The sequence below is a fragment of the Natrix helvetica genome (genome assembly GCF_964273705.1).
Source record: "Natrix helvetica genome assembly, chromosome: 16".
NCBI classification, from domain to species: domain Eukaryota; kingdom Metazoa; phylum Chordata; class Lepidosauria; order Squamata; family Natricidae; genus Natrix; species Natrix helvetica.
In genome coordinates this window covers 81737-97561 of record NC_138563.1, presented here as the reverse complement: position 1 = coordinate 97561, position 15825 = coordinate 81737, and the positions used below count along the sequence as shown (strand labels likewise).

At 52.3% G+C, this 15825-nt stretch overlaps 1 protein-coding gene and 1 long non-coding RNA gene across 3 annotated transcripts; both read left to right on the top strand.

Annotated features, from left to right (window-relative positions):
- The first annotated feature begins 106 nt into the window (after positions 1-106).
- LOC309399723 lies at positions 107-1991 on the top strand. 2 transcript variants are annotated; one of them, XR_014176565.1, is made up of 2 exons: positions 107-369; positions 474-1991. It is a non-coding gene; the product is annotated as an uncharacterized lncRNA (long non-coding RNA). The 2 variants fall into 2 exon arrangements; XR_014176566.1 differs by having other exon boundaries at positions 107-395.
- Positions 1992-4167: 2176 nt separating this feature from the next.
- Positions 4168-15391, top strand: VPS45 (vacuolar protein sorting 45 homolog). The gene is made up of 15 exons (XM_081968315.1): positions 4168-4578; positions 4757-4891; positions 5125-5185; positions 6207-6286; positions 6488-6556; positions 7326-7463; positions 7596-7706; positions 7866-8000; positions 8527-8640; positions 8875-9042; positions 10039-10197; positions 10414-10521; positions 11068-11189; positions 12305-12436; positions 14942-15391. Exons 1-15 carry the CDS (start codon positions 4486-4488, stop codon positions 15033-15035), a joined length of 1719 nt encoding a protein of 572 aa, XP_081824441.1. The 5' UTR covers positions 4168-4485; the 3' UTR covers positions 15036-15391.
- The last annotated feature ends 434 nt before the right edge of the window (positions 15392-15825 follow it).

Here is a 15825-nt window from a genome sequence, read left to right as displayed (position 1 = left end):
GTCTTTCTCGGCTGCTTCGGGGCGGGGGCGGGGCACCAGGCAATTTCGTGGGGCGGGGCTTTCCTCGGGCGCCCTGACCGTGGAGGGGGGGGCGGGGCCTCCCGGAGGGATAGGCGAGGGCGGCGGCGGCTCCCCTCCGGGCTGGGTCCGAGTCCCCCTCTCGGTCGGTCGCTCGGGCTGGCCTGCAAATAAGCGGGAGTCATCGCCCACTGGCCCCCGCCGCCCTCGCTCTTTCTCTGCGGGGCCTCGCTCGCTGTCTTTCGATGCCCAGGTGCCTCCCGGCTTCCGAGAGAGCGGTGCCCAACGAAGCAGGATAGAGAAGGGGGCCGTAGAGGAAAACACCGCTGGAGGAGACTTGTCTTTAAAGAGGTTAAAGCCGTCTGCATCCTAACCAAGTGAATTCCCCCACAGATGCTTTTGCCCACATTACATTTGGCCGCTTTGACCAAAAATAACCTCGTCTCTCTATTTAGCAGGCCGTATTATTCTCAGGGATGCCTATTGAATCGGCTAATCTGCTACTCGGTTCCCTGGGAGTGAACTCTGGAATTCAATTGGACGATAGGCCGTGTTACCAAATTGTGTGGATTTATGTGGCTGCTTTTCCGGAAGCGTTGGATGCAGCGCAATGCAACTGACTAACACCGGTGAGGTTACCTATTCTGGCTAATGAAACGCCTGCAAGAAAACAACCAAGCTCAGAGACCACCAGAAACCACCGATTCCTTCCACTTTGTTACCCCTCTTTCAATGCAGAAACCTTGGCTGGCACACGGTGGTGCAAAGTGCAGATCCAGTAACCAAACTGCACAGATTTTGTAAGAGCCTGTTATTGCCCAGCAACTGGCTGAAAGTGAGCTTTAACATAATATAGTGCCGTATGGATGAGTGTACCAGCCCTTTCAAAATGTATTGTAGTTTGTACTTTTATTAAATAAAGATATGTAATGGGAACAGGGCATTAGGATGCCATTTGGCCTGGAATAATATTGAGATATACAGATAGTATCCTGTGAAGTAATAATGAACTACTTTACTGACCATCCCATAGTTTGGGATTTTGAACTTGCTTTTAATTCTAGCCAGCCTTTTTGCTGTGGGCAAAGCCACCATCAAGAAGTACTATTCACTCTTGTTCTTTTCATGACTGGTCTACAAATGGCCTCTCTTCTGGAACTGAAAAGGAACGCTGTGCCTAAATCCTGCTGTTATCGGGTAGGAGGATTGAAAATAGCTTCAGTATAGCCTTCATTGGAACTGCCAACAGGTATCTTTTCCTGCATGAATGAGTGCGCAGACATTGTAACTAAGGAGGACATCTGGTCACTTACCAAAAAGATATACAACATAATTTTTGGAGTCATATTCCATGAGCAAAATTACATTATTTTAAAATAGTGAAAATATATATTACAAATATATTCATATTCATAGTCAAATTCTTCCCCAAGCATTCAGAAAAATAATTAAAATGCTTACTTCTTTCCCGGAAAACAGCCAGCCCTCAACTTGGGTGAATCTCCAGAAAAAGAAAGTTCCAGAACAGAGGATTCTTTGCTCTTTCACACAGCTCTTCTCAAGAAGAAGAAGAAATAAATCTTGGTCTGAGAACCTCAGTGCTTATCTTCCCATTCAGCTTGAAAAGCTAACCTTCACTCTGGGAAATCACTGCTGCTGTGAAATGATAAAATATTTGTCCCTGCCGACAGCTTCTTGGAAACGACAACACAGCAGTGGGCAGAGGCCTCTGGCACTCAAGACCCCTGTAAGGAGAGGGACGGCATGTCCCATGGGACCGAAGTGCTTGGCATTCTCCTGATCGTGGGCTGTCCATAGTGCTGACGGACCAAGCAGGCAGGATGTGTATGGGGTCATCTCTTCAGTTTGGGCTGTCTTTCTTAAAGGCGGGGGAGGATGGGTCTTCTTGAAGAAAAAAATAACACGTCTGTTTCTCGGCCTCTGGATTAAAATGCCTACACAGGGGGCTCGAGTATCCAGAGCTTTTTTGATGTTGTTTCCAAAGGCTTGCCCACTTGTGACCTGTGGCCAGCAGGTTCAGCGGAGTCCAAGGCAGGCCTGCTTTTAGGAGTGGGAGGATGAGGGGGTACCGGGAATCCAACGGGAACTTGACAGCAGAAGCTCGGAAAGTGACTCAAAGGAAAATGACAGCGTGCACTAGATGGAGGTGTCTGTGTTGTAGTTTTCAGCACCTTCACATACCTGTCATGTTGCTCTCTTTCGGAATAAGAAAGGTTGTAGAAGTTCAGAAAAGCAATAGAAAATGCACCAAAATAAGATTATTATTATTTTTTTAAAAAAGGAAAATACAGCAAAATGTACTTCACACCGCTCAGCATACATCTCAGGACTCTTCGGTCTTTCCAAATCATCCTTGTGTCTGTTTCATACCTGGCCTTTCATTTCATCTTGGTTCAGTCATACGCAGGTATGTCTGTTAAAGATGCAAAACACTTCAAAAACGATTGTTCTGTGTAGGTAACGTAGAACTGTATGCCTACAGCTTTAAAATATATTCATTTTTTTTTATTTCAGTAGTTTTTTAGAGGAGAGTTTTATTTTAGAAGAAATCTAAGCATTCTTCTCATATGATTCTATGCTCTGGAAATATTTTTCTGCCCCTCTCTCTCCTATTTTCTATGCCTGCATGACACAGTAATTGAAGGATCTAACCTGGTCCCAAATTTCTTCTCATACCCCTGGTGTGGTCCAATAACTCCAATCTCAAAATTAATCCCCCCATTCCGAAGTCACAAAAATGAAGAGGCATGAACCTGTCTGCCTCCAGTCAAAAGTAGGGAGCTAAGAGGGGCTGGCCACGTGACCACCTCAGCTGACCCAGAGGGTGAATTGTTGCCTTTGTGTTTCCCGGCCATTGTTTATGTACTGGACAAAAAGATCATTTGTCATCTCTGTGGACGCAGAAAAGTCCAGCAAAGAAAGGAGAGCCTGTGCAAGGCTGGCTGCCCATGAGAGGGCCCCAAGTTTTGTTTTCTTGGCTTTTTAAAAATTAAATGCTGGGGTTTTGTTTCTGATGCAACGTTTGTGCAAAAGACAGCTGGCGAAGGGGGTGAGAAAGTCTTCTTGGCAGCTTATCAGCCATTTGCACAGGTCAATAGGAAAAGAATGATTTGCACTTTGTTGTGGATGAACACATGCATATATGATGCTATGTTTAAATATCCACACCTAAATTAAGGGACATTTGAAAAACAAACACAAGATTTATGGATTAAATGTGGGATATCAGAAAGGCGGTAAGAATGACTGAGCCAGCTGAGTGAGTGGGATTTCCCTTCCTTTTCTTTTTGCAAATGGAGACCAGGGAAGCAGCAGAAGGCCAGCTCCTCTGTCAATAAAACCCAGTCTAGGACCGGCTCCTTTCCCCCTGCCAGACCTCAGGCTTCCATTCCCAGCCAAGCAGCCGAGCCTGCTCTTGGGGGGTGGGTGGGGGGTGGGTGGGGGGTGGCTGGGGATATTTCTCAATGGGTTCCAGAGCAGAGAGGGAAGCAGGGGAACACTCAGACCCACACATGGGGTTTGGTGGGGGTCAATTGTTCCTCGCTCAGTCTCCAAAGCAGTGGGCCTGCCTGGCCAGCTCTCTGGCTGCATCTGGTGGGGCTGCCCATGGATTTGGGACATTTGGGTGGTAAGAAGTTTTATTTCTTATTTATTTGTCAAACTCTTAAGCCAAAAGTGACTCTCTCCAGTCCCGGCCGGAGTCTTGGCTGGAGAAGACTGGAATTGTAGACCAAGAGAGGCAAACCTCCTGGCAGGGCTCTTCCTGGGTAAGGATCCCACCAGCCCCGGGCTCTGCCTGCCTGCCTCCCTCCCTGCAGCCGCCCAGCTGCTCCTGAGCAGGAGGAGGTTGAGCTGAGCAGCCGGCGCTGGAATCCCCCGGCTGGCGGCATCCCAGGCGGAGCTGTCCGGGGTACCGCCGGGACTGGGATGTCGTCTCGCAGCCTCCGCGTCCTCCCAGCCGGGACTGTGCCGCCCCGGGAGCCAAAGCCACACCTGAGACCCCTTTGCTCGCCCCGGGGAAGGCTTTCGTGGGAGATGGGAAGCTGGGAGACGTTGCCCAGCGCCCCGCTCCTCTTTGCAGGAGGGCCCCGGGGACAAGCGGCCGGCGGGGGAGAGTCCGGGCGAGGCGTGAAGAAGCGATCTCCTTTTCAGGGAGGGAGGGAGGATCGGGGCTGCGCCGGCCTCAAGGCGCCCTCTAGCGGAAGGCGTCGGCAGTGCAGCGGGAGACGGCCGCGCTCTCGGGCAGAGAAGCAGAAGCGGCGGACGGAAGGCGAGCCCGGTTGGCTCAGGCGCACTCTGGCTGGCCGCCCAGGAGGCTGCTGGGGATTGTAGTTTAAGGCGGCGCGAGACTACCGCTCCCAGGTCGCCAGGAGGGAGGGAGAGAGGACCGGGCTTTTCCCAGCACAAGGAAAGCGGCGCCGCGGGTCCCGGAGGGGAGCCGGCAAAATGAACGTGGTGCTGGCAGTGAAGCAGTACATCTCCAGGATGATCGGCGACAGCGGGGCCGGCATGAAGGTCCTGCTGATGGATAAGGAGACGGTGAGCTGCGGCGGAGAGGCGGGGTGGGTGGGCTGGCGCGGTAGTGTCGGAGCCGGAGTTCCATAGCGTCCCGGTGCTCGGCGGCGCCGGAGTCCAATTCCGAGCAGGCGGGGAGCGGCTGGAGTGCGGGACGTCCTCGAGGCCCCCCTCCCTCCCTCCCCTGACTCTCTTTGCCTAGACCAGCATCGTGAGCATGGTGTACACCCAGTCGGAGATTCTGCAGAAGGAGGTCTACCTCTTTGAGCGCATCGATTCGGCCAACCGGGAGAGCATGAAGCACCTGAAAGCCATCTGCTTCCTCCGGCCCACCAAGGTAACCCCCTTCTGCTCCCCACTGAAGGCCCTGCTCCTGTGGCTCTGGCCTCGCAGGCAGCTGCCATTGGACATGACTCTGCTCCCCAAAGTCGGAGAAGTGCCAGAGAAGCCTCTCTCTCCAGGCGGCTAGATTTTTGCTGCATACAAACAGTTATACTTTCTCCTTTACTGGTTTGCTGGTAGTTTGCTGATTGTATCACTTTTTTCTCTTTGGATTTGTTTCTTCCCTAGGAAAATGTGGAGTATCTTATCCAGGAGTTGCGGAGACCCAAATACAGCTCCTATTTTATCTGTGAGTACAGCAGGCCTTTGCCAGCATTTCCTTCCTGCAGTGTGTTCTCCCATGCATAACTTACAGCAGGACTGGGGGTTTGTGTGCACTTATCCTGGAGACAAACACTCTGACTGACTGTCGTCCTTGGAGCAGCAAACAAGGACTAGCTGGTGGGAAGACCAGACCTGTTGCAGGGGCTTTTCTCCTTTTCACTTTTCCTCTTGTGAAATGTCACTGCCTGTTACTCACCCTGGCTGAGCCCGGGGGGGGGGGGGGGGGGGGGGGGGGGGGGGGCTTTTACTTCGTTCACCTGGATGGGGGCAGCTATGCAGGTGAAGCATCCAGTTCAGTGACTACTTAAGTGGATGTTTGGTGTGCAGCTGGCCTCACTGCCCAAGAATCTGCTTTGGGCTTTGCGGTTTCAAGAATCTGCCGTACTTACAATCTAATAAAAATTGTATACCATAGTCTTGATATTATATAGGCTTCTGCTTCATTTATTTTTCAATGTGAACTTCAGTAAAGCTCAGCCTCTAGGAGTCACTCCTGGCTGAAGTGGCCCCATTGATCTGGCCAGGGGCTTTTGCCCTCAATGGTCATAAAGCCTCCAATATCCCCCACAGAACCTTTGGAATGGGTTGTTCTATTGTGTTTTTATTCCTTTGGTTATGTTCATGTCCAAAGTCTATTGACAGGGGATGGTTCAAAATATCTACAAAAAGAAACCAGAAAAATCTCCATAAAAAAGACAAGATACACAAATGACGATATACTATATGGTCCGATTTTGAAGTGCAGCGATTGATTGCACGATCGTTTGCTGATGCATTATGAGGTCTCCAAGTCAGGTGATCTGCCTTTGCCAAGCGGGAGCTGATGGGAAAAGAATGGCAGCTAGTGCTGAAGTCCCAGGTTAAAGGCCACTGCTTGCAAGTGGGCCCTTCTTTTTGCCAGCACTCATCCCTCTCTTCACTCTTCTTTTTGCACTGCAATATTCTGATGAACTTTCAGAAGACTGTTTTTCCCTGCTTCATTTCAGATTTCAGCAATGTGATCAGCAAGAGCGACGTCAAGTCTTTGGCAGAAGCTGACGAGCAGGAGGTGGTAGCTGAAGTGCAGGTACGTGCTGTCCTGGCACCCTGCACAGCCAAAGGGCATTTTAGAGGCAGAGGACCGGACAAAGGCCTTTTAACAAAATGGCTGGCTGTACAGAAGGCCGGGCCTACAGCTGCCTGCTCCCTGGGACTGGACTGATCACAAGGCCATCAATCAGTTTGCCGCTAGCAGGGCAGTACATCCTTTCTCCTTTTCTTTTGGTAGGAATTCTATGGAGATTACATTGCTGTGAATCCACATGTGTTTTCTCTCAACCTCCCTGCCTGCTGTCAGGTAAGGTGCTGCAAGGCAGGAACATGTGTTTGAGAGCAGGGGGGGGAGGGGGGAGAGAACTTCCAGGGCCACCGCCTTTCAGGTCAATTTATTATTAAATTTATAGACCGCCCCCTCTCCCCGAAGGGACTCGGGGCGGATCTGTGTCAATCTCTGGTCCTTTTGGGCTGACTGGGCAGAAAGATAAGGAGGGCTTGCTGAAAATTGCACTTCCTAAAGACTTTAGCGGGTGTTCTGCCATTTTGAGCTTCCCTGGCTCTTAGAGATTTTAAAGCACAAGCAATGGATTTTCTTCAGCGGGAATAGGAAGCAGTTCTATTTAGGTAACAAAATGATCTTTACAGGAGCAGAGTTTTGCTCTTCAGTAGCTAAAAATGAAAACATCGGGAGGAGGTTCCCCCCCACCCCCCTGCAGCCTAAATGCTCTTCGTGTATACAGTGCAGTCATGGGACAGATGCATGGAGGGAGTTTCTTTTGGAAGTCAAAGCTTGCATCATTGCTGCCTTTCCTGAAAGCTTAAATCGAGGAGGAGGGTGACAACATAATAGCTGAAGTCTAGCCAAAGAGAATTTTCTTTAGCAAAGGAGAATTCTCCTCCAAATTGCAGCTAGACTGGTGTTTACGCTCAGAAGGGGGGGGGGGAATGCCTGCGGTATGGATCCCCCCCTCCCCACATAGATCTTCTCCTAAAGAGCCCGTGCTCCTCAGGATCTCTCCCTGATACTTGGCCAGCTCTTTTGCCACTCTGTTCTCTCTCTCTCTCTCCAGGGCCGCAACTGGGAGCCAGCCCATTTGTGCAGGGCTACTCAGGGCGTCACCGCCTTGCTTCTTTCCCTGAAGAAGTGCCCCATGATTCGTTACCAGCTCTCTTCCGACTTGGCCAAGAGGCTGGCCGAAGGCGTCAAGGTGTGGTTTTGCATTCTTCCTGCTGAGGAGAGCCAAAAGGCCTTTGGCATTCGCACCACTTATTTCTCTGTTTTTAGAGCATGGACGTTCTGCCGCCCCTTCTAACAGAGGAACTTCTTTTGCCCCAAACAGCAAGTGATCACAAAAGAGTACGAGCTCTTTGACTTCCGCCGCACCGAGGTCCCTCCGCTGCTGCTGCTCCTGGACCGCTCGGACGATGCCTTCACTCCGCTTCTGAACCAGGTGAGTGGCTGCCTTAAGAGCTGCCGAGGCTTTGAAGGAAGGGCTGCACCACTCCGGCTGGAGTCTGCGGGGCAACGGGGAGCTTTTCTTTTCTTCCTCAAACGGCACCGCCAGGGAAACGACTGTGCCGTCTCTCCGCTTGCCTCCCTCTCTGTCTAGTGGACGTACCAAGCTATGGTTCACGAACTGCTGGGAATTAACAACAACCGCATTGATCTCTCTCGGGTCCCAGGCATCAGCAAAGACCTGCGGGAGGTGGTCTTGTCTGCTGAGAATGACGAGTTTTATGCCAATGTAAGAAGCTGCAAGTCTTCATTTCAGATTTCGGATTCCCGATCCGCCACGGGGTTCTCTTTCCCCTGCCACCAGCTGAGGCTTAAGATTAAAACATGGTTTGTTCACTCTGCCAGGGCCGCGAGGGGGACCCTGGACTATGTATCCACTAGCTGGATTTATGCCTCACCCTGGTTGTTTGGAGCCTGAACCCAGCCAGTGGTTTAACAAACCCTGGCTTACTGTGACGTGTACAATCGTCTAAGTTTACAAATGTCAGGTGCCTCCCAATGCGGAGCGCACGGCTGCAGGGAAAGCACTTTTGATTAGGCGCTTCTGGTTCCACATTTCCAGATGTCCTGCCTGGCTTCCAGGGATCTTTTTATTCAGGAGCTTCTCCTGAGAGCCTGCTGACCGATTGCGATGCTCCTTTGTGGCAGCTGGGGTTGGATATGGGTTGGGCCCTCTCAGTGCCGCTTTTGTGAGGGGTTGGGGCTCTGGGGTCTCCCCCCCCCCTCTTCAAATGTGTCCCTTCGCCTCTCCTCAGAACATGTACCTGAACTTTGCGGAAATTGGCAGCAATATCAAGAACCTGATGGAGGATTTCCAGAGGAAGAGACCCAAAGAGCAGCAGAAACTAGAATCGATTGCAGACATGAAGGTCAAGCGAGGGGGTGGGTGGGGTATCCCCCCCCCAACCCGACAGTTAGCCCGACTGCTTGCTCAGCCATATGGGCACAGGAGGGGGGCAGCTGCCTGCACCCGAGTGTGGCGGGTGGGGGGAGGGAGCCTGTTTTCAATGCAGGAGCTCTCAAGGTGAATTGGCATGGGAGGAGAGGCCTTTGCCTCGTCAGGAGCCAGGAGCCTCCCCCACAGCTCCCCCTTCCCCTTCCAGGCCTTTGTGGAGAACTATCCCCAGTTCAAGAAGATGTCTGGCACCGTCTCCAAGCACGTGACTGTGGTGGGGGAGCTCTCCAGGCTGGTGAGCGAGAGGAACTTGCTGGAGGTGTCCGAGGCTGAGCAGGAGCTGGCCTGTCAGAACGACCACTCCGGGGCTCTACAGGTACCTCCGGGGCCCTGCTCCCGCACGCCAAAGGGCGGGGATATGCATGTTACAGCAGCTGCCAGAGCGGGAAGAAAACAAGACCCGATACTCCCACGCTGCTGCTCCCAATGCCAGTCTAAGGGAAGTCAGTGTGCCCCCCTCATTGTGATAGGCCAAGATGTGTTAGCCATGAATGGGCTGTTTTATACCGTAGTTATGACTAAGCCCTCCGGCTACCTTCTGTCTTAGGGTGTGATATGCATGCTGGCAACCATCATTTTGAACGAATGACCCAACCCAGACCTGATCACTCGGTCGCTGCCTTCTTAGAGTTTCAATTGTATCAGTGTATGCCCTCCCCCACCGCAAAGCCTCCCATTTGGGACTCCTTTTCACTGGGTATTTCTAAGAGCACTTCCGTTCCGTAGGCGTCTGTCAACTGGCCGAGGGAAAGGAATTGCGTCCCTTTTAGTTGAGGAATGGCCCAGGGATCACCTGGAGGCCGTTAGGAAAATCATCTTCCCTGGATTCTGCCCTCCCAGGATGTTGGAGGGAGGGAGGGAGGGAGGGAGGGAGGGAGGGAGGGAGGGGCTGCTCCGAAAGGAGGGATTTGTCCCTCGAGGAGAGACTGGCTTGAGGGCACCTGGCTGTGGGGCAGGCGGAAAGCCCATTCTTTTGCTGCTTCAATGGCACAGTCTCCCGTCCTTGGTCTCCTTCTGTGAGGACTGAGTGCGAGGGGCAAGAAATGGGGAGCCCCACGGTTGAAGAAAGCGGGGGAACTTGCCGGGGCTCCCCTTGGCTGTCTTTCCGGGAAGGGGCTCTTTTCATTCCGTGGCCGTTCAGGGATGAGGGAGAAACATATCCTGGCAGCATTCTCCTTTGCTTGAGTCCCCTTCGCCTTTTTTGAAACCTCTGAGGAGGAACAGGAAAAAAAAGAGCTCCTTCTTGGGGCTCCCCTGCTCTGCTGAAGGCCCTGGGCAGTCTTGAGAGCGGCCCCCTTCTCTCCCCCCACAGAGCATTCGACGGCTCTTGCAGAACCCCAGAGTGAGCGAGCTGGACAGTGTCCGCCTGGTCATGCTCTACGCCCTCCGTTACGAGCGACACAGCAGCAACAGCCTTCCGGGCCTCATGCTGGACCTCAAGAACCGGGGGGTTTCCGAGAGGCTTCGCAAGGTAAACGGCCTAAGGGAGGAAGCTCACCTTTCCGGCTGGTTTAATTCCACTTTCTGGACTGGAGGGTTCTGGGATTGGCAAAAGTCAGCAGCTTCTTGAAATCCCCGTGGAAACCCGCAGGTGGATGGTCAGAATGTCCAGCGGGAGGACCATGTCCAAGCCTCCCAGAAGCCTTGAAAGTGATTTCCCCCCCCCTCCCCTCCCCTTCTTAAATAGCTGGTGCCTGCCATTACGGAATACGGAGGGAAACGGGTTCAGTCAAGTGACCTCTTCAGCCCAAAGGACGCGGTGGCTATTACCAAACAGTTCCTCAAAGGGCTGAAGGTATTTTTGTTCCTCTTATTCTTAGCTACATCCATATTGTACTTACAGTTGTCTTCTTACTCTGCACGGGGTGGTTTACGAAAGGCCCAAGTAAAACGGATGCGTGGGCAACTAATGCAGCAAAAAAGAATTACGTTTGTAGAATAGAATAGAATTCTTTATTGGCCAAGTGTGATTGGACACACAAGGAATTTGTCTTTGGTGCAGATGCTCTCAGTGGACATAAAGAAAAATAAAATAGAATACATTCATCAAGAATCCTAAGATACAACGCGTAGTGATAGTCACAGGTTACTCATAAGCAATCAAATCATACTAGGGAACAATATAAATCGTAAGGACACAAGCCACAAAGTTACAGTCATGCAGTCGTAAGTGGGAGGAGATGGGTGACAGGAACGATGAGAAGGTTAATAGTAATATTAATGCAGACTTAGTAAATAGTAAATTGTAGATGAAAAGCCCAAAGCTGCCGTGAGTTCCACAAGCCCCTTGAGAGGGGGGATGAATTCTCTCTCGTCCTTCTAAATGTGTCCTTCTGATCAGGGAGTTGAGAATGTGTACACGCAGCACCACCCTTTATTGCACGAGACTCTGGATCAGCTCATCAAGGGGAAACTGAAGGACAGCCAGTATCCGTACCTGGGGCCCAGCAGCTTGCGTGACAGGTAACAGGGCATCGGGAGTGGGCGGGGTGGGGGAGAATGCTTCTGCTCATACGTGGCTAATTTAGACCCTCTGAAGGGCTACATTCGATAGGGCAGGTAATGAATTCGGATCACTGAGGTCCTTTTAACCTATGGAATGTTAATGGTCCCTTCACTGAGATGCTGTGGTTAGAAACTGCCTTAAAGGCCGTGAGGAAGTAGAGTGAGGGCTGAATAACTAAATCTTCCCCAAGGTGGCATTCTTCCAATGCGAGGGGCTACAGCACCCGCCTCTCCTCCCTGCCTGCCTGCCTCTCTTGCAGGAGGGAAGCCTAACGGGGTAAGTGCAGAGGAAGGGGCCCGGGTGTTGCCTCTGACAGATGAGTCCACCTTACTTTGAGGCAGGAAGCTCAGAAGGATGGCCGAGGGTCAGTCTCTCGAGGGCCAGTCTTATAAGACAAGACAGGACCGCAAAGGGCAAAAAACACATTGGCATTTGTGCAGAAAACGCGCTGGTGTTGCTGTGCTCGTCAGAAGGTGCTCCAGGGCTCCCCCCCTAAAACGTGCCTGCGATTTCCAAATTCAGGCACACCAACATCTGCAGCGCAGGGTGCCAGTCATTGTAGGAGTTGAAGAAAAATAAATCTTACTTATTGATGTGGGTAATTCTATATTTCAGAAGAAAGTGGAAAAGATTGTAAAGTTTTTGACAATTGAAATATCAAGGTTATGGATTAAACTGGCAAAACTTCTCCCCATAATTATTGGACCACTGACCAAATCAGAATGGTATCATTTTACAATATTAAGTTTACAAGATGTAGCTTTGCTTGGAACTGCAGATACATTTCAGGGACATTTGGAGCAAAGCTTGAATTGGCCCTAAAGGAGCAGCATTGATCGCCAGCGGTGGACCCCTTGACGCTGCCAGGCAAGCCTCTGCGGAGACGGCTTTGCCCACCGGGCCTGGCCTGGTCAGAGGGCAGGAAGACGTAGGGGCAGCTGCAAGAGAACTTCCGGAAAGAGAACCACCGGAGGGGCAGTTCTTCCAGAGGAATTTATGGGGTCAGCTAAGAGGGCAGCCTCTTGCCCCCTTTCCTGCCCTTTTCCGAGCTCTCTGTCCGTCTCCGTTCCAGGCCACAAGATATTATCGTCTTCATCATCGGTGGGGCAACGTACGAGGAGGCCCTGACGGTTTACAGCCTGAATCGCGCCACCCCTGGTGTCCGGATTGTGCTCGGCGGGACGACGGTGCACAACACAAGGAGGTGAGGGGAAGGTGGGGCAGAGCATCCTCTTCTGCCATGTGTCTCTTCCCTTTTCCTTTAGAACGGATTGCTGACAAAGGTCTCGTTTTCACTGTCCCGGAATAAATCTTCCCCAGTGGTGTGTGTGCGGGTGTGTGTGCGGGTGTGTGTGCGTGTGTGTGTGCAGGGGCTTCACAGAGCTGAACATTTCTGCTCCAGATTCACTTGTGGATAGGCACTGCCTTCGGGCGCATGCACAGAGCCCGTTCTGGGAGGAGGAGGTGCTGCTGGGTTTCACCTGATTTTCCCCACCTGTGACTTCCAGGGCCATCATGCCGAAACCTGCCGAAGAGGGGGTGGGGGTTTGTAGCTGAGTCCTCTATGGAGAGTCCCTGGATGGGAAAGATAGAGGCAGCCTTTTCCCACAGGGTGTTCGTTGCCCCACAGGTAGGATGCCCAGGAGGCAGCCCACCGTAGCTCTTCCTCCTCCTTTGGGGGCGGGGGTGCCACGGAGAAGAAGTGGCCTCACCCCCCCCCCCCTTTTATTGAAGCTTTGAAGCCTGTTTCTCTTGCTGCCTTTGGGGAAGGGGCAGCTCCTGGGAGGAGAGGGAAAGGCCTGCAGTTTTAGCCACTGTTTCGGAGGGAGCTTTAGAGCTTCACCAGGTACCCCTCCACAATAGAGTTGCTTTAATTGCTCCCAGGAGATAATATTCCTCCCTGCAGAAACACCCTTGATTTTTAAAAAATGGGGCTTCCAGCTTCTTCGGCTCCCGGTTAGGTACACGCACAAGCCTGCAGACACAAAAGTGTGTGTGTGTGTGTGTGTGTGTTACAGTTAGGTCACCTGAATTCTGTGACTCCATAGGTGTGGGAGATGTTCGCCTCCCTACCACGCAGCCCTGCTCGTACAACCAACCCCCGCAGTGAGTCCAGAAGCCTCTCTCTTGATGGAGAAAAGGCTCAGGTGGGCCCTTTGAACTCTCAGAAGTAAGCAGGCAGCTTTTTGACTTGGGTTTGCTTTTGAATCACAGGTCTGATTTGGGTGTGAAAACCAGCCGGCTTAAAGTAGGTGAGCTAGTTCCTAGTGCTAGAAGTTGGTGAAAAGCAGCTGAGGTCAGCCGTGGGTGGGCAGAGCGGCTGGCTCTGCTGCTTTCAGGGTTTGGCCTTTGCCCCCAGGTGACTGGGCTTTCAGGGGGAGTTTCCTGAGGAGTGGGACTGGTGGGGAGAAAGAGGTGGGCGGGTGGGGGGAGCAAAGGGACCTCCTGGCTTTGTCCTGGAGGGGGGGGGGCAGGCAAGCGGGAGCGCTTCTCCTGTTCAGCAGAGGGAAAGATCAGGAGCAGGGCTCTCTCTCTCTCTCGCCTTCCCTCCCTCCCTCCCTGGAGCTTATACCAACAGTATTTGGGTTCTCTTGTGTTCAGGGGCAGTTCCCAAAAATTGCTGACATGCAACAAAGATGAATTAAATCCACGGGGGATGTTCCATGAATGCGTCCAACTGGAGAGCTGACAGGAAGGGAGGCCACCTCCATGGCAGACAGGCAAACGGACGCCTCCCATCGCTCTGTGGGTTTTAGGCAGGAAAATTCTGGGGTGGGAGGGTGAAAGAGGAAGAGGTGCCTATTTGGATATTTCCCCCCACCACCACCACCTCCCATTCCTGCACAAAAAGACCCGGGTTTTCATTGTTTGTTGGGTGAAAAAGCAGTTGAGGTTGGAATGGGGAGACTCAGCCATGGAAATCCTCTCTCAGTTCAACTATCTCACATCGCTGATGTTACAAAGGTAAAATCAAGGTGAGATATAAATCTAACCAACAATAAGGGAAATACAAACTCTGTGCAAGTGTGTGTGTGTGTGTGTGTGTGTGTGTGTGTGTGCTTGCGCACACGCTTCCAAGTCAGCCTTGGTTCCTAGGAAGTTCCTGGATGGGTCCGTGATGTTTTTCTGGCACTGTTTTTGGAAGCGGTTTGCCCTCACCTCCTCCTCTTCCTCCTCCTCCTCCCTGGGGCTGGTGGCTCCCCAGCTTCTAGCCTGGAGCCTCAGCCATTGGACCAGAGAGGATATCCGCTTCCCTTTCAGCAGAAATCTGTAACAGGAGCTGAACAGACCTGAGAGATTTCCAATATTCTTTTTGCAAAGTGGCCTCAGGCGTCACCTCTGAAGCCTCTTCGTCCTTTGGAACTCCTGCTCTGCTCCTTATCCCTTTGCCTACGTCTGCAGTGCTCGCTCTGCCCCGCCCAGAGTCCCCAGGCGAGGGGAAGGGGCTTGGAGGAGGCACCGTGTCTGCCGTCCCTTTGGCAGGCCCTATTTTCCTGGCTTGCTTCTCGGCTTCAGGGGTGTCGAGGCAGGGATGCTTTCAAAGCCTCGATGCAAATGCATCCTCGTCCACACTTTCTGTCCACTTGCTTTTGGCCCCTCTCTGCCCCCTCTGGCCCAAATCCTGCCCATTTGGCTCAAGCCTTTGGAGCCATCCAGTGAGAAACGGCTGCTTTTCTTTTAATCCTCCCTTGGTGTCTTTCTTCCCCAGTTTCCTGGAAGAAGTCTCCACTGCTGGCTTCCGAGGACGGGGCGCAGAGAGTTCACAGGGGATGGCCCAGGCCGCAGCCAGGCGGCTGAACTGAGGCAGCACCGCCATTGGCTCTTTCCAGCCATCTCAGACCGAAATCTGTCTGGTGTGGTTCAGAGCTTGCTGAGCTCCGTGCTTGGCCTCCTGGATAAGGGCTGCAGTGCTTTACCTATTACAGCCAGCACAATGGGATGCAGTCCTCTGTCTGTCTTGTCTGTCTGTCTCTCTTCCTCCTCCTCCTCTCTCCCCCGCCTTCTCCCTCCCTCCCTCCCTCCCTTCCTCCTCCTCCTCTCTCGCTCTCATCTCCTTTTCATGGTCAGTTCTCAGCTTGTCATCTGCCTCCTGGGCTGGGGGCTTCCAACTCAGCCTCTGAGTCCCCTGTGTCAACTCCAATAAAAGGACACTCTGGCAGAGGCCACCTGGGTTTCTTATTCAAAATGAGTGGATGTCTCTGGAAGTGCTGCAGGCCAGAGAATGGGCTTGCTTGTGGAAGACAACCTGGGGGCCTCCTGAAGTCATCGGGGGATGAGGTGGGGGAGCTCTTCTGCCCCCTGACCTCATCCAGCCTGCTGAGGAACACACAGTGGAGCTTGCTGTGGACTGCAAGAGACCCCAGAATATTCTTGGCACCCTCTCAAATGCAGGACGGGATTTTTTTTTACACACTTTGTGTTTGTATTTCAGAATTGCTCCAGTTGGGGGGGGGGGGGGGGCTTCTGATTTCCTTGCTCTAAGTTGTGTGTGTGTGTGTGTGTGTGTGTGTGTGTGTGTGTGTGTGTGTGTAATGAGAAGCCTTGTATTGGCTCTGGCACCAGCAGAATGCACTGGAGGGCTTTGAAGCATTC